The sequence below is a fragment of the Dioszegia hungarica genome (assembly GCF_025882075.1).
Source record: "Dioszegia hungarica strain PDD-24b-2 chromosome Unknown MKK02contig_5, whole genome shotgun sequence".
In the NCBI taxonomy this organism is placed as follows: Eukaryota; Fungi; Basidiomycota; class Tremellomycetes; order Tremellales; family Bulleribasidiaceae; genus Dioszegia; species Dioszegia hungarica.
Window position 1 is genome coordinate 621,762 of NW_026515767.1, and position 26,597 is coordinate 648,358.

A 26,597-nucleotide genomic window follows, 5' to 3' on the forward strand; every position below is an offset into this window, starting at 1 on the left:
CCTATTCCGGTATCCACCAACCAACCTCCGCAACTTCCAGTCAGTCGTCCATACAATATGCAAGGCCCATCCCAATCCAGCATCCTCGACCTCAGAGCCATCACAGCAGAGCACGCAGATCGGTTCTCGAAAGAAGGCAAGACAGCGACCAAAGGCGTCAAGCGGCCGCACAAGGTAGGCTCTAGACTGACATTGCTGATCTAGACTGACCCCTTTGACCGACCAAATCCTGGGCTCGTCAAGCGACTCGCAGCGGAGGCTCGGAATGACGCCAAGCGGAGAAACTTTGGCAATGATGCTGGACCCAGCGACGAGCAGCGGCGGCTCATCATGGAGGAGAAAGCGAGGAAATATGACGCTCTATCGAGAGGGGATTATTCGGGATTGACCGAGAGGGAAAGGGCTGAGGCTGTCATCGATGTGAGTGCTTGATGGCGCTGTGGCTGATGGAAGTTTGACAAGAAGCGAGAGGAGGAGTCAGATGATTCGGACGAGGAGTCCGACGACGACGATGAGAAGGTGGAATACGTGGACGAGCTCGGCCGAACTCGGTGGGGTACCAAGGCAGAAGCCGAGGCGGCAAATCCTGCCCCTCCTGAGAACTCATCCTACGCCGACGTCATGTGAGTCTCACTTTGGCGTTGCTGATATATAGGCGTTCCAAAGTGATACATGGCGATCAAAACTTCTTTCCCGTCTACGAGCCTGACCCCAATGTCTTACGGGCGAAGTATCTCGAGGCCGAGGAGGAATCCAGGCAGAAGCACTATGATGCTAGCAAAGAAGGTGGGTCACGACATGGGCAAGACTGATTCTAGTCCGCACGAAAGCCGCCGGGCAATACCAATTTTCGCTGGACGAGGAGACGCGCGCTCGGCAGATGGAGGAGCTCAAGGCGGGACGACTGGAAACGGAGCGCGCAAGAGAGAGGATACAAAGTGTGCTAGAGCAGAGAAATCAAAAGCTCGAGGCGAGGCGGCAGCTGGTGGAGGCAAAGCGGGTGGAACTGGCGGGCGGCGTGGAGGCGCTGGAGGCGATACGGGCAAAGCAGAGAGAGGCGGCTGCGGATAGCTTTCTGGATGCCCTCGAGGAAGAGATCGGGAAGGGCAAGGGGACTGCATAAAGCTTTGTATCATTTGTTGTACATGATCCGCCATGATCAGGTCGGAGTTGGGGGTGAGAAGGTGTGAAGCTGTGAAGGAGCGAGATCCTCATTCCTCTGCCAAAATAAAAGTGCCACACTAGCGGATATTTTCGGCGATTTGTGTGAACGCCGAAATTTGGCGGGCTGAGCTAGATTGTTGGTAAAAGTGCCCTCCACTTTAGTCGATTGACTGCAGGGATTCGCTCTAATAGCTGTGAATTACGGATAGATCTTGCTATACACTACTCGATCCATAGCCATCAAGTGAGACTACCCTCACACACCTATCGACATACACCGAGGACATCTCTGACTGTGCAGGATGCGTGTCGACCGTTGCGACTTTTCAGGCTACCGTGTCTACCCTTCCAAGGGAAGGGTCTACGTTCGGGGGGACTCCAAGGTGGGTTTCGATACGGACAAGGGAGGCACGGGTCGGGTAGAGAGGGTTGAGGGATGCAGAGGGATGGCTGGGTGGGCGTGGAATATGGATATGATGGATGTTGGAGGAAGCAGCAAGGAGGAACGTGCACCAAGGGAGAATATGGGAGGAACATATGGAGGGGGAGGAATAGAGGGAGACACCTAAGATCATCCGCTGACGTCTAGTCCTTCCGTTTCGCTAGCTCCAAATCCGAGTCCCTCTTCCTCCAGCGCAAGAACCCGCGCAAGATCGCCTGGACCCAGGTGTACAGGCGGTACGTTACGCTCCTTGGTCCCTGGGATCTCGCTGATGTGTAGGATGCACAAGAAGGGTATCACTGAGGAGGTAGCCAAGAAGCGGAGCAGGAAGAACGTCAAGGTTCAGGTAGGTCTATCTGTCTCATCATTCCTGGGAATTGCGCTGACCTATAGCGTGGTGTTGTCGGCGCCGACCTTGCTTCCATCCTCGCCAAACGTACCGCCAAGCCCGAGGTCCGAGCCGCTGCCCGCCAGGCCGCCATCACCAAGGCCAAGACCGAGAAGAAGAACAAGGAGGAGAAGAAGGCGACTGCGAAGCCCGTCGGTGCCGGTGCACCAAAGGTATCCAAGCAGGGTGCCAAGGGTGGTGCGGGTGGTGCCGGTGCTGGCAAGGGTGGACGATAAGTGTATTAGGGGACAGGGATGCACGAGATCGAACCGATTGCTGGGCGACGAGCGGAGCGGGGAGCAGGGGGAAATGCTGATCCTGCTTTCCATTCGGAGAATTGCTCGCCGATTTGAGAATTGCTGATGGACGTCCTGAATATATTCATCGAGCAATGCCTGCGACGTCAAACTTCAAGATCGATTACCCTGTACACGCCTTCGCCTCAACTCCATATCCGCGGCCCCATCCGGACGACTGCTCACATTCCCAGCCGCCTTCCTGTTACATCACCGCCTACTCTGTCGCTGCTCGACGTGATATCGGCTCTGGAGGCTTTGGCGCATCGTTTCGATCGTCCGGTCCGAGTCCGTCCCTGCCGTCAGCTCTGCTCTTTCTACAGCTCACAACTCACTCTTCATCTCAAGCCACCGCCGGGTGTCATCGATCGAGACCAGCTTTTGGGGTCGAGGCGACTATTGGTCAGCGTTGCCCGCGTGTAAGGAGATGTGACTTGCAAGGTCTTGGTTCATCAAGCCGATAGCAACCTCGTACAGATCTTCGTCGTCCTCGGAGATCTCATCTCCCTTGCCCGTCTTCGAGCGGTGTCGCTGGGACCCGCTACCGGAGGTACCCCCAGATGCTCGACTGCGGGGCGGGCGAGAGGGGACACGGTACCGGCGCGGGACGTTTTGGATCCCAGCCATAACGGCTACCAGAGACGCCGTATCCACCTCCCCCGAGATCTGGGTCGCTGATAGGCGCTCTACCTCCTCTGCCGATGCGGTGGGGAGCTGCGCAGGCGCAGCGCGCAGGTCGCAGGTCGGCGCGTCAGCGAACTTGACGGAGCGGGCGTCGAGGACAGCCTCTGCCCCGTCATAGGAACGCTCGCTGACCTGCCAGTCGTCGTCGGGGTTGAGCTGCCCCCCCTCGTCCGAGTCTGGCATCAGCGGGCGTAGAGAAGGAGGGACGGCGGAGCTGCCTGGGCGCTGGACGGGGAGCGTGACCCAGTTCTCCACCTTCTCCTCTTCCTCCTCGATATCCTGACCGAGCCCGTGACCGAGACTCCCCTTCGGCGTAGGGCGACGCCTACTGTCCGACGATGGAGTGGCCGACGGCTGGTGGGAAGGGGAAGACTTGGGATCGGGTAAGTCGATCTCAAAGTCTGGCGGGCTGCTCTTCCTGGAGCTACTTGCGGTATGTTGGCCTGCGTTGGCGGGGGCTTGGGCGCGGCCGCGCGGGGCGGGAGAAGGGTGGGCGCTGCCGGGAGCGGGGAGATTGTCGGTGGGAGCTTGCCCTCTTTCCGTGGTCTGGCTGGTAAGGGATATCTTCCCGTGCGAAGCGAGGAGGGCAAAGTCGAGTGACCGCCAATCCGGAAAGTTGTTCAGGGAGATGCGGCGAGGGCTTTGGACTGCCTGGTCTCCTGCCGGCCAGGGGACTGCCCGCTCTCTTAGTAGACGATAGCCGCTCTGAGACGCCCCCTCGACCTGATCATCAGCATCGTTCTCGACCCAGAACGCTCCAACTTACATAGTCGGCCCCGAAAGGCAGGTTGGGCCGGATTCTGACTGTGTCGTGGACAGCCAGCCGGAAGACAGTGTCGCCAGGTGTCTTATCTGCGTTTGCGAAAAGATCACCCCTCGACAGCCGCACGTCCCCGGCCTCCCGTCCCGAATGCAAAACTCGCACGCGTTGGCCACCATCATCAGCGGGTGGCCCGAGATGACGGTCATCTCGAAGACTGGCGCCATAGAGACGTTCGCCTGGTGGCAGTGGACGCCCTTTTTCCTGACTTATCAGCTGGTACTCATAGTTGCGGAGCCGTCTACTCATCCCGTCGCATGCGGATACGTGTAGTCCCCCGGCCCGGCTACCCCTCGCTCGACCGCGGCCCAGTCCGCCGCCGACACCACCGTGGTGATCGGCTTCGCCAGCACGTCAAGGCCCCAGAAGCCAGCGATCTGAGGTGCTTTCAGTACTGTGGGTCAGTGCGCGGCGAGGTCCACCGGCCCGTTCTCATCTACCGCCTGTTTGAGCGCCCGGACCCATCCGCCTGCTTCATATGATCAGTGAAGTATGAGCACTTGGTAGACAAATCCTGCATTGTTCCGAGTCCCCACGCCCGCCGATGATCGACTAAGCTACACGCCGCCGCTTCGAATCCATCCCGCCGACGCCGTCCGGCCGACTCTTCTTTTCCTTTCCAGCCACCTTCTTTCGCTTCTTGTCGACCGCCTTCTTGACCGCTCGCTTCCCGCCCGCCTGCTCCAACGCTTCGAATCTCGCTTTGAGAAGCAAGTCCTTCTTCTCTCCCTTCTTCATGTACCACGCCCCCTTGCCCTCCCCTCGCTTCTCCCGCTCCTCCTTCTTGACCTGCGCCAGCACTTCTCTCTCCCGCGTCTCAACCTTCCCTCGGTCCATCTTGGTCCGCAATCTCCCCAGATCAAGCTCGAGCTGCTCACGTTCCGCCGTCCGTTGTTCCTTTTCCCGCAAGGGGCATGTCCGCTCTATCTTTTGAGCCGCCGCGACCGCTCGTCGCAGGTCGTGGTATTCGTTTTTGAGGAGGTCGGGAAGGAACGAGTAGGCTTGAGCGTGAAGATGTGGGTTGAGCTCGCCAGAGATGGAGGAGAAGCGAGGATCGCGGACTTCGCGCTTGGGCAGAGAGATAGCCTGACGATGGCGAGAGACTTGTCGCTTTGTGCTCATCATAGCGGGACCGCCGTCAGCTCGAACGTTTTGGTAACCTACGCATGCTTGTTGCTCCTGCTTTCTGTGCCGCCTTCGCCCCCGTCCGACTCTTCCCCTGATTCATCACGCTCCACTTCCACCGCTCTGGCCTTGCCCTTCATCCGCTGCATGTCTGCCAAGCGAGCCTTCGCAGCTGCCAGCCTCTCGATGTCCGTCTGGACTGGATCCTTCCCTTGACCCTTCTTTGCCTTCTTCAATGCCTTCTGCGCCTTCATTAGAGTAGACAGAGGGATCTGCCGGATGTCTAGGGGTCAGCTTCGCTTTGTTCAGGATGCAGTAAACTTGCCGTCTTGCAAACGCTGGACAGTCAGCCAAGGTTCGCGTCTAATCTGAACTGTGACTGACCGCTTCATCTCCCGACTCCTGTTCATCCTCGCTTCCAGACCCTGATCCTTCCGAGTCTCCACCCTGCCAATCATCTGGCTGCCACTGTCCCACACCTTCCTGGTCTTCGTCCTCATCCCCCTCATCTACGTCCTCATCGGAGGAGCCCGAAGGTCCCGCCTCTCCTTGCTCAGCGGCGAATTCGTCAACCTCAGAGTCGGTGTCGAGGTAGTCATCCTCCACGACTGCCTTCCTGGGAGCCAGCTTGGTTGATCGTGATGGCTTAGGCATGATGTAGATGGATAGATAACGAACGAAGAGGTGGACATGCTGAAGATCAATTAACTTTTGGGTTGCGTGCCTGGCTGACGTAATGATCTTGCAGGCGCGTATTTACCTAGCCTCGAATTCCAGCCCCTTCTCTTGACATCCTTCTCTTATCCTTGTCCACAGTATCAGTACCATGTCAGCAGCCACTCCACAGGGCTCATCAGTTCCCAATGTAGCAGACCTCAAGCGTCGTGCAGACGCGGAGCTCGAGGCTCGTAGACCGTGAGTCATGGTTGAAGGTCATTGTTGACAACAGAAAACAACAAAGACCCCCCCTTCCCCCTCCGCACATTCTCGCCAGCCTCGTACCCGACTCGCCAGCTTTCCTGGATCTATTGAAGGTGGAGCAGAAGCTTGACTGGACATTGCTCCGAAAGAAAGCGGAAATCAACGATGCCATGGGGAAGCCAATACGCGTGAGTCGGCGTGCACGCTTGAGCTGATGATAAGGTCAAGCGGGCGTTGCGGGTCTTTGTCTCCAATACGGCGCACGATCAACAATGGCAGAAGGAGACGAACGAAGCTGGGCCAAGCTCAGGACCGGAAGCGGTGGATATGGACAGTGGGAAGGGAATTGCAGGATGGGTCTTGCGGATAGAAGGGAGATTACTCGACGTAAGTGTTCCGTTGGTCAAGCTGATTGGCAGAGCGGTAATGCACGCCTCGACAAGACACGAAGAAAGTTCAGCACCTTTGTCCGTTCCGCCATTGTCGAGCTGGACAATCGCGAGGCACCGACCTTCCCAGAGGGCAATATCGTCGAGGTGAGCCCTGCTCTCGTTCGCGCTGACTTTAGTGGCACCCACAAGGCCTGCAAGCTCCACTGGACGGATTCGAAGTCTCGCGCCGAGGCGACCAAGACGTCAACTGCCGGATAGTCCTCCATGTCAATCACTACCCGGAGAAATTCCGCATCCTGCCGCCCCTGGCAGAAATCATCGCGATGAAGGAGGGCACGCGCGCGGAGGCGATGTCTGCAGTATGGAAACTGGTCAAAGTCCTTGGAGCGCAGGACAAGGATGACGGATCTATCCTGAAGCGTGTGGGCGATTTAGAAAAGGTGAGCCCGCCGAAGTTCTCGCTAATCAGATCCTCCCCGCCAATGTCGATTCTATCCCCTTCCACCAGCTCCCCGAGCACGTCACGCGCTTCCTCAGCCATCCCGAGCCCGTCATCATTCCCTACACCATCCGCGTTGACCGCGACTTCCACTTTCACCAAAAGTGCTTCGACATCCCCATCGAGCTGGAAGATCCGGTCAAGAGCAAAATGTCAAGTTTGTTGACGAGCTTTGACGGGGAGGAAGGCAAGGAGATTGTCAAGCTGGAAGACAAGGTCGCCGAGATGCTTTATTTCACGAGGGATCTAAAGCAAAAGAGGGATTTCTTGGAATCATTCTCGTAGGTCCACGCCGGTGCCGAGCTGACCTTAGTACCAATCCTCAAGCTTTTATACAAAACTGGCTGGCGGTACAAGCGCGCGACCTGGATCAGATGCTGGGGTACCAAATTGGCGCTGGACCCAATGGGGGAAGCGTCACGGAAGAAGATCTCAGGAGGAGCGATATGTTCACCCTGCCCTGGGTAGACGAGGCGATCACGGTGCACGAGGCATCGCGGATGGAGCAGGAAAGACGGAGAATGTAAAATGTATCATCTGTTGGCTATGCGCTATATCGTTTGGAACCCTTGGAGAAAAATGTTCTGAGCACCCATATTTGGATTCTGCCATCAGCCTTGTCGCCAGCGAAACTTACAGTGACATGGCGATAATCATGGCAGATTCCAGAACCGTGAACCAGAATATCCGGCTTTGCGTCGAAAGTACAGTCGAGTAGTTGCGGTGATGGCGTGTGTGGAAGCTGAAGTAAGCCTTGATAAGCGGGGACGTACTATTTCTGTGTCCGAATCACACTACTCAGCAACCCGCTCAGCTTGTAGGTGCTCTCCTCGAGGGTAGAGGTATGCTCCTTTAACGCCGGTTGTTGCGCCGAGAGCTGCCGCCGTGGTTCTGATTCCACCATTATGTCAAAGTCTAGCAGCTTGTCCGCCGACGACCCTTCGTTCTCAAAGCAGAACGAGTATTCGCCGATCTGCTTGTCAGCTGTAGCTCTGTCCCGGAGGTGTGGCACTGACCTTGTTGGCGGTGAAGATATAATCTCCCTGACGCTCGTTCTTGCCTGTAAGCAACACCCGGTCGTCCGGGTCCATGACTGTATAGTCGACGTCGAATGTCCCTCCGGATTGTACGGCAAAGTAAAAGCCTGGCTTTCAGCTTGGCCTCCGAGCGGAGGGGCAGTACTTACCGACCTTCTCCCCGACACCATCCACGTCGGCATAGTAGCAGGACTTTTCGTTCGCTCCCAGCATTGATGTGAGGGCTGTTGCGTGGACATATGGAGCTGCGAGGAGCAGAGCTGTGAGTGCTGAACGGAGCATCATCGTTGGTGTATGGGTGGGTAGATGTGAGAAGCTGAACTCTGCCTTTGTGGACCATCTCTGACGCGACGACCAAATGCTCCCGCTTGCTCCAAGATCCTCATTCCTCACGTACATCCTCCGCACTGTTACCCATCTACTATCAGCAACAATGGCAACATCATGGGAGAACGCAAGGCGACATGCTCGCGCACTGGAACAGGCGCTGGAAACAAAGCTATCGTCCTATTCCAAAATCGCCGCGGGGATATCGCGGGGCGGTGCGTCCGGGGCCGCCGCAGGGAGCAGTCGTGGCGAGATCAACGTCGAGGAGGAGGGCGAGGAGGGGTACAGACTGGTCGAGGAGGAAGTAGAGGAGCTTGTTGGCAAGGTAAGCTATTTGAAGGCTGAGAACTAACTCCAGCTCGAACAAGCGATAGACGACATGACGACCCTGATCAACTCCCCATCTCAGCCGCCCTCGTCTAGCATGCAGCATGCAGCTCAGCGGCATCGGGACAATCTGGATGACTACAAGCGGGACTTCTTCCGGACTAGAGTGGGTACAGTCTGTGCGGATCTCGTGTCGAGCTGAGTTCAGGCAAACGTCGAGCAGGCGCTTCAGCGGCGGAATCTGCTTGGGTCGGTTCGAAAGGATATCAGGTAGGTCACGCCTATGAGGGTATGACTGAGCTGACCAGCAGTGACTACAAGACTGCCCAGTCCAGTCAGACTGACGCGCTGCTCGCCGACCGAGGAAGGATAGACTCGAGTCACCGGATGATGGATGATACTCTAAAGTAGGTCCACCTTTACAACGAAAGCTTACGCTCAGTCAAGCATACGCTACGCGAGAAGACTTTAGCCAACAACGGAGCATGCTCTCGAGCATAGATCAGAGGATGGGCGGTGTCCTGAGCCAAATGCCGGGTATCAATACGCTCATCACCATGATCCACTCCCGGCGGCGGCGGGATTCCATTATCATGGGCGTGGTGGTTGGGGCCTGTGTGCTGCTCATATTAGGCTACATGTTTGGGTTCTAGACAAATGTATGGTCCTAGTAATCGTCCCCGCGCGAGACGACCTCTTTGCATGTCGGACGGAGGAGAATCGTGTGTTCCTGCCATAAGCGCGGTCGTTTCGAGACTTACGAATTGGGCGGTCATGGCACCCGGCTGTGTATCGACCAGGGGCGGATAGTCCATGACGAGGTTCTCCCGGACCAATGTATTGAGCTATACGTCAGCTAGCCCAGAGAGCAAACTTACAGCTAGGAGGTAGTTCTTCTCGCCCGCCTTGTCCAGATATCTCCGGCAGAATGGCAAAGTGCCAAAGTTCTTCTGCAGAGATTTGAGTAACGATTTGGCGGATTGATGTCTTTGGTCAGCTTTACACACAGGTTGACTCACTGTAATGATGGTCTGGCAGGGATATCCTTGGCCAAGGCGTAGTGCGAGCAAGCACCCTCCTCCACCACCCGGCCCCGTCCTGTACTTCCAAACGTCTCGATCGCAAAGTACTCGCCCTCCTCCATCTTGGTCTCGTCCCTGTCGGCGCCAAACTGCTTGACGATGGGCACGCTCTTTCCGCCGTGAATGCTGTATGGCACGATCGTGTGTCCACTAAGATTGGCAATCGATTTGACTAAATGTCAGCCAAACCCAACCCCGAACCCACCTGGATGTGTCTTGCCGCCAACCTCGACTTCGTAACTCTCCATGACTTCCTGTACCGCCTCGCCGATATCGCACATCCGTACATCGATCCCCGCCGCGCTGATCCCGGCATTCGTCGCCTCCTTGACAGCTTCCAGTAACCTATCCCAGGTTGGCTCAAAGTTCATCGTAAATGCCGAATCCACGATCCGTCCGTTGACATGTATCCCAAAGTCGACCTTCATCACGTCCGATTTTTGTAAGACTATCATCAGCCGAGCCTTAGGTAGACTTACTCTTCGTGTCCCCAGCATTGGGCGTATAGTGCGCCGCGACCTCGTTCACACTCAGACCCGTTGGGAACCCTATTCCACTTTCAAATCCATTCTCCTCAACCAGCGCCCGGGTACCGTCCTCAATCATATTGGCGATCTCCGTCATTGACATTCCCGGCTTGATGTTTTGACGCGCATACGAGCGGACTTGGCGATGGCATTCTGCGGCTCGACGGATGTTTTGGTAAGTGTCGGTCGGGTCACCCTGGGCTAGTCGTTCACGTTCTCTGCACTCTTCTGATGTGGTCCGGTACGCGTTGCTTTTGTCAGCCCAGCTAGAGCTCGACCTACTCGTTGAGATATTCCACCTCCTGGCCAACGGGAAATATGCCATCCTTGAACAGCTTGGTCAAGCCAACGCGAGGAGGTTCAGACTGAGTGACGGCGCCAGACTTCTTCTTCTTGGCTAGACAGTCAACAGCGTCCAGTGTAGTAGACAAGGTATACATACACTTCTTCTTCTTTTTCTTCTTCTTGGCATCCCCTACTGCACCCTCAGCGCCCGCTTCATCTCCCTCGTCATCCTCGTCTCCGTCTTCCTCTACGTCATCAACATGTTTGGCGGGAGGTGCATCCTCGAGACTCAGATTCTCCAGTGTTGGGATGGCCACAGGTGTCATTAGGCCCTACGCTATTAGCTTTGTCCCCGGCATCAGGTGACGAGTTGTGTGATTTGCCCTCAGAAGTCTATAATTTATCTACTGTCAAGGTTGAAGGCCCTGTTCAGAAGTCTAACATATGTGGTTGACCAGCATCACTGGGCGAGAGGGTAGGGCCGGGGGACTGTACTTACGATGATATTGGAGGTAGATAGGTGTAGGAGACAGATGTATAGTTGAAGTACAAAGGGGAGAATTTTGGCAGAAGCACGAGGCCGAGGGCGTTCCGTCGGAAGGGTTAAGGTATTGGAGACCCCCACCATCGATCTCTAGCATGCTATCTTCTTGCTATCTTCTACTGTATATTACAAGGACCGCATAGACATTTAGATGGGTAGAGTACTGTAAAGGAAGAGGTCCGTCGGCAGCTGAGAAACAGCAGCATGAAGATGGATCCCGCCGTCAACGCCTCGGCGCCCACCTCGACCTCCACCACCCCCACCCTATCTCCCAAATCGACCCCTCACTTCCCCTCTCGCGCACACTCGGCTTCCATCTCCTCGGTCCACTTTGCGTCTCCTCTTCCTCGTCGCCTGGGGTCCGCATCCGGCAATACCGACGGCTCTCCACCGAGAGCGTCTACTTATCCTATCGAAGGTTTGGAGCGCAAGGCCCCCGCGCCAGTCACCCCTGCGCCGACTCCCAAGGGGAGTGGATACGGCAACGGAATCGCTCTTGCACATGGCAAGCGGGCGTCTATCGTCACGGGCGGCTACGAGAGCAGCTCTGACGATGAGCCCGCTCCGACTCGTCGTCGAGCGGAAACGCTGAACTTCCCCATCTCCGCTCCGCCCAGTAGCAGAAGCTCGTCCGACAAGAGCTTGGTCGCCAAGCAGCCCCGACTGGCTGCGTCCCGCCATAGCTCTCGCGATCTCCTTCGGCCGTCATCGTTTCGTCCCTCGGTCACTTCCAATCCGCCATCCCGGGTGTCGTCGCACTCGTCACGCATCAAACCCCCCAAGTCGGAACAACCTTCCCCTGCGGCTAGGAGGGCGTCCCCTACCCGTCGAGATCCCAGACAGAATGTCGTGAGCAGTCCAGACTCCTCGCGGAGTAGGAAAGGAAAGGAACGGGCGGAGCCGAGGCGGGATCTGCTGGCTAGCAGCTTGGGTCTAGGAGCTGCTGGGACTGGGGCAGCCTTGACAGCAGGTGAGCTGACATTCGACATTGCTGATTCAGAACAAATCAACGCTCTCCTCGCTGATTCCGATGTCGGAACCGCTATACGGATCATGGGCAATACTCCGCAACCTTCGCCTGTACCACCTCCGCGTGAAGCCCCCTCTCGACCTACATCCCCCGAATACCATCAACCCTTCCTCGTGTCCGCCCCTCCCGCTCTGACAGGCGAGAACGGTCATACTCGGGACCGCACCATCAGTGTATCCACCGTCGCGTCCTCGCCCCGGCGTCCAGGTCGTCAAGGCTCCATGGATATCCCAGATGCCGGGACGATGGCACGTCGGCGTCGAGCAAGTTCTCGTGCGATGCAGGCGATGGAGGATGGAGGACACGTACCCTTCACCCATTACGTTCCTCCCTCCCCCACTGTCGAGTCGGGCGATGAAACGGAGCAGGCGCCGTCCGTGGCGGCGTCGACCGATCCACCAAGCCTCAAGCCACCAGATCCCAAGGGTGGAAAGCGGAAACGGATCTCTGCCTTATTTGGACTCAAGCACAAGACATCCGAGTCGTCCGTGGCGGAGGCGCCTACCATTGAGCCCATTCAAAGTGAGGAGAAGCAGAAGCGCGAGACGGATATGAGGGAAAAGGAACGTCAGCGACGACAGGATGAGATCGAAGAAGGTGAGTTCTGCCAATTCTGAGCTGATGCAGATCGCTACTTTCGTGCCTTGCAGCAAGTCTCGGCGCATCCCCATTCCGTTCGCTTGGCCGACCAAGCCAAGGTCCAGCTCTGGACGCGGTACGAGCACGTCTTTGATGGCTTGGAGAACCCTCCACGCCTCAACCCAGTCGCTATCCTTCGCTGGAAACACAAGGTGGAGGAGCAAGACGCAGCTCGGAAAGCATGGGAGTCGCGCAAGCAGCATCTCGGCGCCTCGGTCGAATCGTTCACCTCGTCCATCTCCAAAAAGAGCCAAGACCCTTTTGCGCGGTGGGCGTACTCGATGGACGATATCAGGCGGTACAAGGAGGTCGAGGGGCATGTCGAATACTTTATTCCGCCGCCTGAGCCGGCGCTGGCGAGCGTGGACGAGCTCACCGCGTTGGAGCATCCCGCTTCGTCCAAGGGGAGTGTCCAAGAGGATGTCCTTCCCCAGATCAGGGCGGTCAGTAATTCCTCGTCGACGGATCTGCTCAGGCGGTCGGATAGTCGGGGGAGCTTTGAGCCGTTGTCGAGGAGTCCGAGTATTGATCATCGCAAGCATAAAGTGAGTTACGCCATGGGCAGTGCTGATCAGATATCTCACCGCACGTCTCACTCCCTCGGAGGGCATCTCGGCAATCCGCTATCCCTCGCGGCGCACACCATGGACAAGATTGGCTTGCATCGTCGGTCGAAGGCTCAGCCTCTCGGCGACATGTCGGACTCGACCATGGACGACTCGCCAGTTGTTCGCCCGCTACGAACAAACGGTGGTCATGACGCTGGTGTACTGCGGAGCCGTACGGACCGCTTCCGTCGGCCGTTTGAAAGCCACAACCGCGGGTCAATGACAGACGAGGAGACCAAGGAGGGTCGTTTTCGGACTCGGCTCCGATCGGATAGAGCTCCTCCTCCGCGGACAGTTGACCAACCTGTCGAGGTTCCTGTCGAGTCGGTCCATTCGCAGGAGGCGGAGGAAAGGAATGCGGAGCGAGTCCGGCTACAATCCCTTGCGGAGGAGGCGAGAGTCAAGGAGCTGAGAGAGGCGGAAGCGGTGCTCTACATCGAACGCTCAAGGTAAGTTCCGCCTGTGCCCATCTGACCTACAGAAAGCTCAAAGCTGCTCGTGCTGGACTTCACCGTGTCAATGCCGCTGTACAAGTCGCGAGTGACAATATCCGTCACTACAGTATCCAGCTCGATCAAATCAGCCACTCTGCAAAGCTCACCACTGGGATCGACCTCCAGCAACCTCTGATCACACCTATTGGTCGACAAGGTGCTTTGCAGCGGCTAGCCAAGGTCCACGCCGAAGTCGACAGGCTAGACCATACCCGGGTCCATGCTGCGGACGAGCTCAGAGCCATGGTATACAGTATAGACCAGCTGCTATCCAAGACGCAAGTCATGGAGCACTGGGCTCGGCGGAACGAGGAAGAGGTCAGTCCGCATCTAGCATGAGCTGACTTTAGATCAAAGTACTCAAGCATACCCGAGATCGCCTCCTCCCAAACTCTTCCCAACAATCCTCCTGGGTCAACCGCCGATTTGACAAGCGTTGGGACCAGGCAGGTAGCGGGATCATGCTGGTCGTCAGGTCCTTCTTCAACCTCCTGGGATACGTCGCGGTACTCTTCGGTCGTCGCTGCCGCCTGGAGGACGGGACGCTTCTGTCCAGATCAGGGCAGATGACCTGGGCGGTGTGTTTCTGGTCGCCTGTTCTTATCTTAGTGTATTTATATCATCAGGGCGGCTAGATCATGCATGTAGAGTGGACTCGGCGAGCGGACGCTGCAGTGGAATTTCTTGATTCCCATACACTCCTATATCCCTGATCAATCTCTCTACAGACTCCCTGGTCCACACGCCTCCCTTGGGCTGACCAGCCTCGCGCAGTTCCATGACCCTATTAAAGCCCTCTATTCTGCCAGGTCTGGGCGGGTCGAATACCGCCAGCATCTGCCTCAAGACGCTCAGCGCTAGTTCCGGGGTTGTGAGGGTAGGATGGGACGGGCGAATGCGCAGGCGGGCTGAGAGGGTGGGAGGGGAGACGTAGAGCGTGAGAGCGTAGATGGAGGGGCGGGGGTGATGGGAATTTGCGAGGCGAATAAAGTGGCTTCGCTGACTTTGGGTAAGCTCCGTCAGGGTGGTGACTTACATTGGGTCAAAGCCGACCCTGTCTACGACGACATTACACCCTTCTGCCAAAGCCTGTCGGACCACCGCCTCGCACTCTTGCCGCCGTCGTCCCGGGGCATCATCTTGAGATGCTCTGACCCATCTTCGAACAGGCGCGAGCGAATGCGCAGAGTGCTGGACGAGGGCCTCGCAGAGGGTGGTCTTGCCTGACCCGGGCAGGCCTACGAGCAAGAGCACGATCTGGGGTTGGAGTGTAAGGGGTTGAGACGGAGAAATTTGCGCCGAATTGAATGTCATAGGGTGCATGATTGTTGACAGGTTGTTTTAGGTTAGCGTTTCTCGTCAATCTTCGCTCGAAGCGCGATGGTCTCAAGATGATATATGGATCTACTAAGATGATATGATCTACTAAATGTAATACAAGGCAGTGTCCGTCCAACTCTATTATATCTATGGTTTGATTGTCCACACACGCAGTGTCCCCCTCCTTTCCCCTTCCGCTCCGCCTCCACCGCATAATGTGATGACTGCCATCCTCCCTCATCCACCTCATAACGATGATGACCGATCCGAAAGCACGACTTGCTCAGTTGGTGTGCCTATAGCGACGGGGGTAGCCTGGGGCGCGGCGGGATTGGTGTCCTTCTTGACGCAGGTTTGACGGTCAGGAGAAACGGTGTACCCGTCATAGCAGGAGTATACCGCGCAGCTGGACGCCTCGCACCCGGTCGCGCGCGCGTTTGGTATTGTCGAGCAGTCTTGCCTATACTTATCAGCTGTGCCCTCTGACGGCGACAAAGTTTACTCACCCCTCTCCAAACGCGAGACAGCCGCCGCACTGATTCAACTCTGTCGCCAGATCCACACACTCAAATCCAGTGGTGAACCAATCCGCGAGGGAATTTAATCCCTCGCTGAGCGCTGCGATAGATTCCGGTGATACAGGTGTATCTGGTTCACTGACGGGGCACGCGACGGCTGATGCGGGGCAGAGGAAGGATGAATAGTCCTTCTTCTCTAGGGGTGCCACCTTTTTGGGCGCGCGCCGACCGAGACGTGTGGATGGCTGATTTTGCCGGGGGACGAGGGCGACGGGGGTAGGGGGCGTGGCGACTGTGAGGTCGGGAACAGGGGATGCTATGGAGAGCATGGGGGAGGCGACGAGGAAGAAGAGGATGAGGCTGGAGACTGGGTGGGGAAGGGAGGCGAACATGGTGATAAAGAGTGTAAGACGAGCGAGTTTCTCGAGTTGGCTGGGGCTGCGGCACCGGGCGACAGTAGATATATAAGTGAAGTTGTTGTTGGACTGTTGTGTTGACGATAGGTACGCTTTGTGTACACACTTGGGAGCGCGTACAGCACGGAGCTTATCTTGAGATGATGGTCTATGGGTAGAAGATGGTAGTATGATGGTAGAAGTACGATTGGTGAACGTGACTGAATTGCCCGAAAGGTAAACAAATTTGGTCAGGACCGGTGATATATCTCTTTGGACGGGTCAAACGATCAGACGCCCTTCTGGCGCATATTCATTAGGCTCCTACTGTAATTCTTCTATTCCCCGTACGGTCTAGACTACCCCGCTGGGGCGCTCTTGCTGCACTGTGCTGCTTGCATGAGAGTCTCGTTGACAAGCCTGCGATATACTGCTCTGGGCAAGTCGGACGACAAGATAGGGTGGCGAAAAAATCGACAACGCGGAATGTGGCTGGATGCGGCAAGAGACATCGGGCTCTTTTGAGGGCTTTGCTCTAGTCTGGTCACCGCAACTGTCACCGCAGCGCGCTGATTGATCTTTTCCCATCGCCCGGCGAAGCTGCGTGCACAGAAAATCGACGCAGACCAGCGTCACCATCGCAGAGGCAGTGCATGACAGCAACGAAGGCTGCAAGGGAGAGCGACTCAGTGTGGGTCGCGCACTTTCACGCAGATAAGCTTTTCCCTGGGAGCTTGTGTGCGCGTGTCAGGGACGACGGCTCAGGCACTGTGCCGCCACAGGAATGCTGGATTATTTCCCGTTCGAGCTAGACCAGCTGGTAGACCGGAACCCTCAAATTACGAGGCCCAACCGATTCTTCCGAAGATGACGCGAACGCGCGTCATCGATCCGTAAGAACACGAGGATATGTTTAAAAGACGAAGCCGGAAATGTTTTTGTCCGTAAAAGACGAAGATGACCCGGAATAATGTTTAAAAGACGAACGCTTTGGGCAGATATCCTCACAAGTCCGCTGTGAGTTGTCCATTGGGCCGGCAAAGAGTATCAGCAGGTAGCTCGACGTCTTGGCTACGCCCATGCCAAATTCCAAGTCCGTACGAGCGATACCGTCTGACTGAGCGTCTGCGGCGCGGAGGGGGTTTTTGGGACTTGTTCGCGTCCCCCGGGACCTCAGAAACCCTGTTTTTGGCTCTGATCTTCGTCTTTTAGACAGGTTTCGGACTCTCTTCGTCTTTTACGGACAAAAACATTTCCGGCTTCGTCTTTTAAACATATCCTCGTAAGAACACTGCCGCCAATTCCAAAGAGCTCAGAGTCCTCGATAAAAGTTGGCAAGCTGGTGACCGTCTTGGTTCAAGAAAGGAAGGGTCTCACTACCTGCAGCTTGTCATTGTCATACCGTCACTGGCTTCCGTACGGCCGCTGTACGGGGACCCAAGGTCCTTATGACAGACCGGTTATTCCAGCGCAGCCGCTGATTGTCCGGGGCTGGCCGATGAGGACACAGCGTGCACTGACGCGAGGGCCTAAGCGTGGCACCCGCGCCCGCCGGGCTGATCTAACGGGGGGCGTGGGATACGCTTACGAGGGCCATGGCCTGTGCATTCGGCTTGCAGAACATCATGGCAGAAAAGCTTAGCCAGGTACTAGACACTCATCGATCGGATCCACACTCGTTGTCACCTGCCTTTTCCTCGATTCCGTCAAGTGGATGCACCTTCCTTGTTGACCTTCTGACACGTCTAGACTGTGCGTCCCTCTAAATCATACTCATCTGAACTACACACAGATGACGGAGCGACCAGGCAATGTACTATCACCCCTTTTGCATGCTATCCTTCTACAAGGATCTGTCTATTATAACTCTATTCACTCCGTTGGCTTCTCCCTAAAGCGCCGCTGTGCGGACCAGATGATTGACCTAGTAAATTGCAGCGATAGCTGTTGGTCAGTCAGGATCTAATTGTATGAGGTAGAGGGTACTGACCTTCAATCTCAACGGAGATACCGCTGGGGCGGTCAGCTGATAGCTCTAGATCTACAGGTAGAGTGACTCACAACACTGGCAAGTTTCCGACCTCGAAAGCGGCCCGGGCGGGCTTGGGATTGGGGACGGTGGCGGCGTAGACCTCGTTCATGGCGGGCAGGTCTCGCACGTCTGACATCAGCACCGCCTGGATTGAGGACTCACCCTGAAGCAGAACAGTAGTCTTCAAGACCTTGGACCAGTCGGTACCCGCCTCCTTGAGAATATCGCCGATCCGAGCGAGCACGAAGGCGGTCTCGTTCTTGATGCCTCCGGGGACGACGGTACCGTTGAGGATGGGGACCTGCCCGCTGACGAAGACGAGGTTGCCGAATTTGGTGCCGCCAGACAGGGTAGCGCCCTTGGAGCCGAGATAGGTAATCTTGTCGTTGTTCCTAGCCTCGAGCGAGACATCGGAGGATGCGAGAGGGGTGGCGGAGGCAGCTATGGCGAGCAGGGCGGGGATGAGCGCGAGGTTGAACCACATTTTGCTGGTGAGAGGAAGTGGGAAATGGGTGTAGAGTCGAAGGTGGGAAGTAAGACGGTCAGAAGAAGAGTGGGGTGGCCATGCTGAGCAGAGTAGTTGTAATATGTATGTCAGCGGCCGTCATGACCCCGTTCACTGGGGTGCACCAGAGATAGCGGAAGACTCATCCGTCACTTGGCAAGGGGACGGGAAGGTGGTGCTCCTGCCAAGGCGTGCCTGTATCACTCTGTATCCCATCAGATAAGCCCATGAGCCAATAGGGAATGCAAGTCGAGGACTCCAGAGTGGGGAAGCGGAGTCGAAGCGGACAGCACTCGTGCCAAGCGAGATCTCTCGGATGAGCCGAGCTCCGCATACCTCTCTGCTCGTGCGCTCTCATCTGGCATAAGACCCGAGCGATAAGGCCTCGATAAGGATTGCTCGGTACCCTCGCTTCGTGGCGAGTTGCAGCAGTGCCTGTTCGCCAAGCCGCTTTCGAGCGGTCCCTCGTGTAACCTCTCATCGGCCGAGGAGGCGTACAGACACTGATAAGGAGAGGTGCGAGTCCTTGCGAGTCGCAGTCTTGGACCGGCGGACCGGACCCCGGATCCTATCGGATGAGGAAGTGCATGTATTGGAGTATGCGCTCGACATGGTGCGGAGCGGGGTTGCAGATGAGCGTAATTCGATCCAGGTGTCACGCTGTGATTGATGATTGTCCGCTCTTGCGCCGTCATCTCGGAATCGGATCGTCCGCTTCCTGGTTAGCGCGAGAGGCCAGCAGCCAGCGGGAGTGGCCCGATACTCTCCTCTAGGCCGCGGCCAGCCAGCGGGCGGAACCGACATCTCCAAGATCCAGAACCAGGCACGAAACGCAATCTCTTGGCAGATTGATTGATAAGACGAGATAAGAAAGGGTTTCGGCAAGCTATCCGAAGCTATGATTTTCGACCAGCAGCATGCATCTTATATAGCCTAGTCATGACTCCCGCCGTACCCTTACAGGCCGCTCTATACTGCTTCCATCATGAAGACCGCAATCCTCTTCTCTCTCTTGTCTCTGTTGGCCAGCTCCTCGGCTGTCCCCACCTCCCAAGCCCTCACCTTTGTCGGGTGAGCGTCTCCCTCTCCCCATTCCCACGCAAAGCTAATCCCTCAGCCCCGGCTCTGTCCAGTCCAACGGCGCCCACAACATCCACGTCTCCTACTCTGACCCGGACGCCCTCTCCGAGACCGTCATCCTGGTATACGGTGACTGCGACATCAAACACCACTCCGCCTCGCATCACGAGGTCGGCCGTTTCGATGCTCGTGATCATGTCGAGAAGCCGTAAGTCCCCACTTTGACTCTCACTGATCGCCAGCACCCGCTTCGTCTGGCTCACCCCTTCCGATCTCCCCGCTGGTCAATGTCTCCACGCCTTCACCGAGACTACCCATCTGGGGCGCTCCATCTCCCTCGAGGTCCGCCATGCCACTCCCCGCAAGCGCAACACCCTCGCCTCCATCAACGACCCCTACGGTGCCTGGTTCGACGGTGTCACCTACCTCAAATCCCAGAATCAGACCGCCGCCTTCATCGCCGGCAAGAAGGACCAGAAGATCGCCATTCTTGGTGGGGGTATGTCCGGCCTCATGTCGGCTCTGCTCCTCGATCAGGTCGGCATCCACAACTGGGAAATCTCCGAGAGCTCGAACCGCATTGGAGGGTGAGTCGGAGTGCAGAGGTGTGCTGATGGGTAGTCGCCTTCGAACCGCTTACCTGAATGGCACTGCACCGGACGCATATCAGTACCAGGAGATGGGGTAAGTCTTGTGTCAATACTCAGCTTACCCAGACCTATGCGGTTCCCAGTCAGCCTCACCGACCCCAAGACCAACGAGACCATCGAGATCAACGACCACAAGCTTGTCTTCCAACTCGCCGACGTTCTGAACGGTCTCAACAAGCAGCTCGACCCATCGTGGCAAGTCAACTTCATCCCCTGGATCCAGTCCAACTCGGCCACCTTCCAGTACCAGAACGGTCTCCGCAACCCTGACGGTACCGCCCCTCGTCGCAGTCAGTACCCCGCCCTGCTCGCCAACGCCAGTCTCCCCGCTGTCGCCGCCAACCCTCGCCTTGCTGCCGCTCGGGTCGAACTCACCAAGTTTATCGGCTATGAGAACAAGGCCAAGGCGGCTGCTACCAATCTCTTCAAGGCTCACAAGCAGGCTATTGGTGAGTCCATGCTTGTTCCCGCTAACTCCAGCCGACGGCCTTCTTGACTTCTCCGAGGTGTCCTACCTCAAGGCTCAGGGTCTCGGATGGAACGAGACATCCGCTGCGTTCAGTTCTGGTGAGTCAGCGTTCCTCCATAGCTAACGAAAGGCTACCTCTGGAGCAGCATCTATGATGGCGTCTATTTTGCCGCCACAAAGTGGCTCACCATCGACAAGGGTCTCAATCGCATCGCCGAGGCCTTCCACCCCATCGTCGACAACCGCCTGACTCTCGGCCGCCGCATCGAGCGTATCAGCTACAACGAGACCACCAAGAAGACCGGCGTCACCTGGTACAAGGACGGCAAACTCGAGTCCAAGTCGTACGATAAGACCCTCGTCGCCGTCCCCTTCTCGGTCGCTCGCCTCTGGCGCAAGCCCGCCCTCAGCCCCATCATGTCTGAGGCGGTATCGAGTCTTGGCTATGCGTCAGCTTGCAAGGTTGCTGTGAGTAACAGGTTGTTCACTGCTGATAGCAGCTGCTGTACAAGACCCGCTTCTGGGAGAAGCTCAGCCCGCCCATTTACGGCGGTTGCGGCGCGACCGACTTGCCCGGCGTTGGCTCCTTCTGCTACCCCGCCTACAACCTCAACGGTACCGGCCCTGGCGCCCTCCTCGCCTCGTACGACACCGGGACCGGACCCTTCCAAGCCGCTCGATCCGAGGCCGACCATGTCCGCTCAATCGTCGAGGCCATGGAGGAGATTCACGGCCCCATCGCCAAGGAGCAGTACACTGGCATCTACGACCGTCAGTGCTGGGGTATCGACCAGAATGCGGCGGGATCTTGGGCTTCGCCTTACCCTGGACAGCACCAGCGGTACATGCCTCAGTATCACATGACGCACAGTGGTCACGTCTTGTAAGTGCTTCGGTGGACTTCGGCTGACATCAGCATCGGTGAACACACGTCCATAAATCACGCCTGGATCTTCTCGGCCCTCGAGTCCTCTGTCCGCGGTGTCGTGCAGCTCCTTCTCGACGATGGACTCGTGGACGAGGCTCAGCAGGTGAGTCGTCCCCATTCTCGCCAAGCTTTGAGCTGAGATGGTAGATTGTCAACAAGTGGATGGCTAGGTGGATCTCGGTCTGATCAGTCAGCAAAATGGCCCCAAGAAGGAAGGGAAGTAGAACGTACATATAATGAAGAAGCTTCAGAAAGAAGGGTCACAATCTATAGTAGAGTCAGCCAGCATGCACATCCTTGGGCGATGGTCAAACAAAGGCTACCTGCGTCGGCGACCTAGCCCGACAAGGCAATGATGCTCACTCGTTATCATACTCTCGCCTCTGTCCGGGCGAGTGTAGAATCAGTGACAGTGAGCGTACAAGGGCTCCGTCCGAGGGCTATGCACCGCTGAGCATAAATGCCTGAACTGCAAGATTGAATACTGAAGGATGACAAGAGACGCACCGCTTCCGCTTTGGCCTTCCGGCTGGCGGAGGCGTTCCTCGATGACGTTGTTGACAAACCGTCAAGATAGGGGTTGTCCTTCATAGTACATGTCATCTTCAGCTTCATTCGGACCATACGCTTCTCCCAGCCTCTCCGCCGTCTCCGCCGTCTCCGGCACAACCTCAAGAACAACGCCCGTCGCTATGTATCGCGCCGCCAGCCACGTCGAGAGCCGACCGGTATGTTTTTGCGCCCTACCCTTTGATCAAGCTGACAGCCGCAGAGATACAATGTCGAGCCCATGGTATCGAACGCCTCCGTGCACTGGGTAAGTCGTAAGCAACACAGCTGTCCTTGAGCTGACGCTTCAGGCCCTGCTACACCGTTACGCCCGTGATCCCGAGTATGTCAAGGCGGTCATACGGTCCTATATCGAAGTCAAGAAGGCCCGAGGTCGCTTGACCAATGACATATCTATGAAGCTTAATTACATCGAGCAGGATGTAAGTTGTTTCCGGGAGAGGGCTAATGACAGCTACCCCAGCATGCCGAGGCATTCCACGCTGTCAGAGCCGAGTATCGCCTTCCCCCTTCCCGGGTCCTGCCCGCCTCGACCCTCACGGCGTCCACCTCTCGGCTCTCCAGTAATCCCTCGGTCTCCCGCATCTCGCAAAGCACCCCACCTCACTCTCCCAGACGGTCCACGGACAGGCCAAGACCATCAGCCGCTACTCCCCTCGCTCAGCCGTTGCCGGCGGAGTTCCGCGTGCGTCCGGATGCTGGGAATGAGGAGCTTCCTCCGCCCCCGTACGCCAGGCAGGACCCGGAACCGGACTCGACCAGGATGCTGCAGGAGCGTCTGGCGGCCGAGGCGCAGGCGACTCTTCCACCTGATACCGCCCCTCCGTCATCGCCGGCACCTCGTCGCACCGAGCCGATACAGGTCTGGCCTACCCCACCAGGTCCACCTCCTCAGACTCAAAACCAAAGAGCTGAACTGGGGACCCGCAGACCGTCCCAAGCTCAGAGACCGATCTCCCCGCCGCATCCCCCAGAAGACGATGAGATTGCGAGGGCGTACGAGGAGAACCAGCTGGAGGAGGCAAAGAGGGCGAGCATGATCGCCGAGAGGGAACGGCTGGAGGTGGAGGAGGCAATGCGGCTGAGCATGGCGGATGCCGGGCCAAGCAGACCCAGCGGTCTGCCCCCGCATATCGAGACGGACGAGGGGCTGCAGCGGCGCGTCAGCTCGTACGCTCCAACCACACTCGCCAGTCCGCAACTCCCCCCTCCAAACCGGCGCGTCGTTTCGGACTACCAAGCTCAGCCCGAGCCCGACGTCCCCAGTATGACGGCCGGAATGAGCCAACTTTCCGTACCTGGCGGACCATCCTTGATGGACTTTGACGAGGGTAATCCCTCGTTTGACCAACCGCCAATGGTACCGCAAAAGACGGGCGCGGTGATTCAAAGTCGGAACCCCTTCTTCCATCCGAGTGACGATCCCGGTCCATCACTGCCGTCCACGCAGCTCGACCCTTCCCCGGTAATGCGGCAATCGTCGGATTCGTCTTTCCGGGATCAGGCGGGATCATCCCGGACGCTGACCAGCTACTCCGCACCGACCGGACGGGCGTTACCTCGGATACCCAGGGCCGTTCCCACTCTGCCGGAAGCGTCAGATAACGCGTCAGTCGCGGCTGAACAGCCCCTTACAAGCGCAGACGATCCTGCAGCTACAACCGCGGATGTCAATGATCCTCTCCACGCCCTCGAATACTACCAAACTGTCTTCATAATAGACGACTCCCCGTCCATCGCCGGAGAAGCGTGGCAAGTCGCTACCCAGGTCTTCTCGCAGGTCGCTCATACTGCGATGAAGTACAGCGCGGAGGGCATAGACGTCTACTTTACCAATAGCAAGCGGGTCGGGCGGGAGCTGAGGGTGAGTACTTGGCTTGAGCGTGGCTGATGGCAGACAGCGGACGACGTGGAAGAGCTTCTGGCGGGTCTGCAAGCAAGGGGGACTGCATCGTAAGTCTAAATTTGACTGCGGCTGATCTCCAGTACTGGTCATCGCCTGAAAGCCATACTAAGAGATCATACGGACCGTCTGACCCCTCCTGATGTTACCTCACCCGGCCGGCAGCCCAGGCGAGAGACCAAGCCAATGAATCTGATCATCATCACCGATGGAGGTGAGTCCAGGCGGAAGGATACGCGGACAATAACTGATGATGCGTAGTTTGCGCTCGGTCAACCCTCCAGCGGAAACAGCATGCCGAGCTGCATTCCATATCACGCGCCGAGCTGATCGACAATGTCACCGAGGATGATCTCGAGGGCGTCATTGTGCAGTGTGCAAAGGAGGTGAGCAGATGGCTGGCTTCTGCTCTCCAGAAGTAAGCTGATTACCAGCTTGATCGTGCCGGACATCCAGCATCGCAGATTGGAATCCAGTTACTGCAGATCGGGCAGGATCTTGATGTGAGTCAATCCAGCTCTCTGCTTGATGGAGCTGATAGTCAGGCCCGCGCGGCGCTACAAGAACTGGACGACGGTCTCGCAGGAACGTATGGCATACGCGACATGGTGGATCTAGTTGTGCATGACGAGGCGGAGTTGTCGATTGAGCGGATCAACAAGGTGCTATTTGGCGGGATAGACCGGAATTGGGATGACTATACTGCCTAGCTGTATGCTAATCCTGCCCATCCTCATTCCAGCAAGGTGCGTCACACCGAGGATCTTCTCTTGGCCCGGTCGTGGAAGCGCTCGAGCGGGTTCAGTAGAAAGAACCGGCTGCACAAGTCAGCTCAAATCGTCTCGTGAGGCAGATGACTCACCCTTCAGTCGGTCCTGCTTGTGCCCTACTCTGCATCACCTGGCCCATCTTCATCCTCGTCCTCCTCCACTTCAGCGTCCGCCTCGCGATCCCGCCCGGCGGCATACTGCATCATCCTCGCCGCCTTTCCCTTACCATATTCCACCTGGCCCGTATCTTCCTTGACCTTCTCCGCATCACCTATTGCATCCTTCCATGCTGTCAGGGACTCGTTTAGCTCCTTCTGCGCCTGAAGGACCGCCGCCGAGGTCGCGCTGTAGATGGGGGCATAAGTGGAGGTCGAGGAGGGGGTGATGGGGAAGGAGAGGGTTTGCGCTGCTGGGACCACGGGCTTTTCGGATTTCAGCGGTGGGTCTGCGAGCGCGTAGGTGAGGATGATGGCTCTGCTGGAGGACATGATGGTGTAGATGAGGTAGTTGGTTGATACAGAGTTGAAAGATGGTGTTGCAGGTGGGAAGCATATGCGGCGATTCCCGCCGAGTCGTCAAGGGCACCAAAGCAACAACATGCTTTCTGCAGCATTGCGCAATCATCTCCCTCACAGATGATACCTATATAGCACCTCCGCCTTCGCAGGTCTCAAGTATGGCCCGTCCTCCAGCGCAGGAGTCCGCTGGGTCGAGCTCCAGCGGCTCCCGCTCCGGTCCAGCGCCCACACCGGCCTTCCTCTCCCTCATCCTCAAGACGCACAATCCTCGGCTGCCCGTTCCCGCCGCCTCGCCCTTGCAAGCGGCAGATGGCCCGTCAAAGCAGCCGTTGCCGCTGTATCTCCCTCCACCGGCCATGCCGGAAGTGGAGGAGGACCTCGTCCCGCCAGAGAACTTTGCGGTGGTCACGACGGGTGTGTACCGATCGGGCTTCCCAAAGAAGCGCAACTTTCGGTTTATGGAGACTTTGAAGTTAAGGACTATCTTGTGAGTATCGTATTGCTTGAAGGAGCGGTCTTTGGCTGGTGGCTAATGGCCAGGACGCTGGTGCTGGAAGACTATCCCGATGCGAATCTAAAGTGGTGTCAATCGCAGGATGTGCAGTTCATGGTTGGTCCACACACCTCTACTTCCCAGTCTGCCCGAGGATGAGTCCTGATACAGCATAGCAATTCGGTATCCCCGGAAACAAGGTGAGATCGGCTCCTAGGGGCACCCGACCGGAGCTGACAAGGTACAGGAGCCTTTCGACAATATCCCAGAAGATGTGATCACCTCGGCCCTCTGTGCTATCCTCGATAAGCGGAATCATCCGCTTCTTATACACTGCAACAAGGGCAAGGTGAGCTATAGCCGGCTGCAGCGATCCTGCGGCTCAAGCTGACCTGGTAGCACCGCACAGGCTGCCTTGTTGGGTGTATCAGACGAGTTCAAACATGGTCACTCACGTCCATCTTCGACGAGTGCGTATACCATCAACTTCGCCGCGCTGCAGCTCCCGCTGACATACTAGGTATCGCCGCTTCTCCAACCCCAAGTCTCGCGCGGTCGATCAGCAATTTATCGATCTCTTTGATCTCTCGTTGGTCTGGGACGAGGTGGTCTCGCCAAAGGGTGGGGGACTCGAGAACTTGCCCGACTGGCCGATGCTGCGCGTGCCAAAGTCGTGTATCCGGGCGCAGGGAGTGAAGAGACTCCCCGCAGTCAAGCCCCAGGCGAAAGGGGCGGCAGTCGTTGATGGAGATAAGCCAGATCCGGAGGGATTGGTTGACGGAATATCTTAGCATCCCCGAATGCTGGACCTATAC

General features: G+C 57.2%; 14 protein-coding genes across 14 annotated transcripts; 8 read left to right on the top strand and 6 right to left on the bottom strand.

Annotated features, from left to right (window-relative positions):
• Positions 1-57: 57 nt before the first annotated feature.
• On the top strand, positions 58-1,123 carry MKK02DRAFT_41995 (uncharacterized protein; the record flags this gene model as incomplete). Its single annotated transcript, XM_053091794.1, has 5 exons — positions 58-174; positions 205-420; positions 454-623; positions 656-786; positions 819-1,123. 5 exons carry the CDS (start codon positions 58-60, stop codon positions 1,121-1,123), a joined length of 939 nt encoding a protein of 312 aa, XP_052948743.1.
• A 343-nt stretch (positions 1,124-1,466) lies between these two features.
• On the top strand, positions 1,467-2,230 carry MKK02DRAFT_35839 (putative 60S ribosomal protein L24; the record flags this gene model as incomplete). The annotated part of the gene is made up of 4 exons (XM_053089279.1): positions 1,467-1,547; positions 1,754-1,842; positions 1,886-1,952; positions 2,000-2,230. 4 exons carry the CDS (start codon positions 1,467-1,469, stop codon positions 2,228-2,230), a joined length of 468 nt encoding a protein of 155 aa, XP_052948744.1.
• A 2,478-nt stretch (positions 2,231-4,708) lies between these two features.
• On the top strand, positions 4,709-7,258 carry MKK02DRAFT_35856 (putative chromatin remodeling-related protein; the record flags this gene model as incomplete). The annotated part of the gene is made up of 8 exons (XM_053089281.1): positions 4,709-4,754; positions 5,756-5,834; positions 5,869-6,028; positions 6,063-6,227; positions 6,260-6,376; positions 6,409-6,672; positions 6,702-7,012; positions 7,045-7,258. The coding sequence occupies 8 exons, from the start codon at positions 4,709-4,711 to the stop codon at positions 7,256-7,258; spliced, it is 1,356 nt and encodes a 451-aa protein (XP_052948745.1).
• A 17-nt stretch (positions 7,259-7,275) lies between these two features.
• On the bottom strand, positions 7,276-8,050 carry MKK02DRAFT_21852 (putative ER to Golgi transport-related protein; the record flags this gene model as incomplete). Its single annotated transcript, XM_053086477.1, has 5 exons — positions 7,276-7,336; positions 7,369-7,473; positions 7,505-7,704; positions 7,748-7,875; positions 7,918-8,050. 5 exons carry the CDS (start codon positions 8,048-8,050, stop codon positions 7,276-7,278), a joined length of 627 nt encoding a protein of 208 aa, XP_052948746.1.
• A 151-nt stretch (positions 8,051-8,201) lies between these two features.
• On the top strand, positions 8,202-9,075 carry MKK02DRAFT_21931 (snare region anchored in the vesicle membrane C-terminus-domain-containing protein; the record flags this gene model as incomplete). Its single annotated transcript, XM_053086486.1, has 5 exons — positions 8,202-8,387; positions 8,454-8,588; positions 8,631-8,692; positions 8,734-8,829; positions 8,865-9,075. 5 exons carry the CDS (start codon positions 8,202-8,204, stop codon positions 9,073-9,075), a joined length of 690 nt encoding a protein of 229 aa, XP_052948747.1.
• A 14-nt stretch (positions 9,076-9,089) lies between these two features.
• Positions 9,090-10,642, bottom strand: MKK02DRAFT_42001 (peptidase M24, structural domain-containing protein; the record flags this gene model as incomplete). Its single annotated transcript, XM_053091795.1, has 8 exons — positions 9,090-9,152; positions 9,184-9,267; positions 9,301-9,409; positions 9,442-9,676; positions 9,710-9,952; positions 9,984-10,282; positions 10,314-10,428; positions 10,474-10,642. The coding sequence occupies 8 exons, from the start codon at positions 10,640-10,642 to the stop codon at positions 9,090-9,092; spliced, it is 1,317 nt and encodes a 438-aa protein (XP_052948748.1).
• A 422-nt stretch (positions 10,643-11,064) lies between these two features.
• MKK02DRAFT_42002 (uncharacterized protein) lies at positions 11,065-14,266 on the top strand (the record flags this gene model as incomplete). Its single annotated transcript, XM_053091796.1, has 6 exons — positions 11,065-11,830; positions 11,861-12,487; positions 12,518-13,586; positions 13,619-13,949; positions 13,982-14,209; positions 14,258-14,266. The coding sequence occupies 6 exons, from the start codon at positions 11,065-11,067 to the stop codon at positions 14,264-14,266; spliced, it is 3,030 nt and encodes a 1,009-aa protein (XP_052948749.1).
• Positions 14,267-14,309: 43 nt separating this feature from the next.
• On the bottom strand, positions 14,310-14,948 carry MKK02DRAFT_12566 (P-loop containing nucleoside triphosphate hydrolase protein; the record flags this gene model as incomplete). The annotated part of the gene is made up of 2 exons (XM_053085522.1): positions 14,310-14,634; positions 14,668-14,948. Coding segments are annotated over 2 exons (606 nt in total), but the record flags the coding sequence as incomplete, so codon positions are not given.
• A 249-nt stretch (positions 14,949-15,197) lies between these two features.
• Positions 15,198-15,861, bottom strand: MKK02DRAFT_21949 (pria protein precursor; the record flags this gene model as incomplete). Its single annotated transcript, XM_053086489.1, has 2 exons — positions 15,198-15,411; positions 15,458-15,861. 2 exons carry the CDS (start codon positions 15,859-15,861, stop codon positions 15,198-15,200), a joined length of 618 nt encoding a protein of 205 aa, XP_052948751.1.
• A 1,927-nt stretch (positions 15,862-17,788) lies between these two features.
• MKK02DRAFT_42005 (translation initiation inhibitor) lies at positions 17,789-18,380 on the bottom strand (the record flags this gene model as incomplete). The annotated part of the gene is made up of 4 exons (XM_053091797.1): positions 17,789-17,808; positions 17,855-17,877; positions 17,926-18,025; positions 18,059-18,380. The coding sequence occupies 4 exons, from the start codon at positions 18,378-18,380 to the stop codon at positions 17,789-17,791; spliced, it is 465 nt and encodes a 154-aa protein (XP_052948752.1).
• Positions 18,381-19,386: 1,006 nt separating this feature from the next.
• MKK02DRAFT_42006 (flavin-containing amine oxidoreductase-domain containing protein) lies at positions 19,387-21,714 on the top strand (the record flags this gene model as incomplete). Its single annotated transcript, XM_053091798.1, has 10 exons — positions 19,387-19,472; positions 19,519-19,689; positions 19,724-20,068; positions 20,103-20,165; positions 20,198-20,580; positions 20,612-20,698; positions 20,731-21,068; positions 21,101-21,483; positions 21,517-21,631; positions 21,676-21,714. 10 exons carry the CDS (start codon positions 19,387-19,389, stop codon positions 21,712-21,714), a joined length of 2,010 nt encoding a protein of 669 aa, XP_052948753.1.
• Positions 21,715-22,124: 410 nt separating this feature from the next.
• Positions 22,125-24,711, top strand: MKK02DRAFT_42007 (uncharacterized protein; the record flags this gene model as incomplete). The annotated part of the gene is made up of 9 exons (XM_053091799.1): positions 22,125-22,256; positions 22,301-22,345; positions 22,389-22,520; positions 22,553-23,962; positions 23,996-24,051; positions 24,085-24,215; positions 24,263-24,387; positions 24,436-24,504; positions 24,547-24,711. 9 exons carry the CDS (start codon positions 22,125-22,127, stop codon positions 24,709-24,711), a joined length of 2,265 nt encoding a protein of 754 aa, XP_052948754.1.
• Positions 24,712-24,887: 176 nt separating this feature from the next.
• Positions 24,888-25,259, bottom strand: MKK02DRAFT_42008 (uncharacterized protein; the record flags this gene model as incomplete). Its single annotated transcript, XM_053091800.1, has 1 exon — positions 24,888-25,259. The coding sequence occupies one exon, from the start codon at positions 25,257-25,259 to the stop codon at positions 24,888-24,890; it is 372 nt and encodes a 123-aa protein (XP_052948755.1).
• A 188-nt stretch (positions 25,260-25,447) lies between these two features.
• On the top strand, positions 25,448-26,573 carry MKK02DRAFT_42009 (tyrosine phosphatase family-domain-containing protein; the record flags this gene model as incomplete). The annotated part of the gene is made up of 6 exons (XM_053091801.1): positions 25,448-25,776; positions 25,830-25,899; positions 25,959-25,982; positions 26,030-26,131; positions 26,182-26,252; positions 26,303-26,573. 6 exons carry the CDS (start codon positions 25,448-25,450, stop codon positions 26,571-26,573), a joined length of 867 nt encoding a protein of 288 aa, XP_052948756.1.
• Between the last annotated feature and the right edge of the window lie 24 nt (positions 26,574-26,597).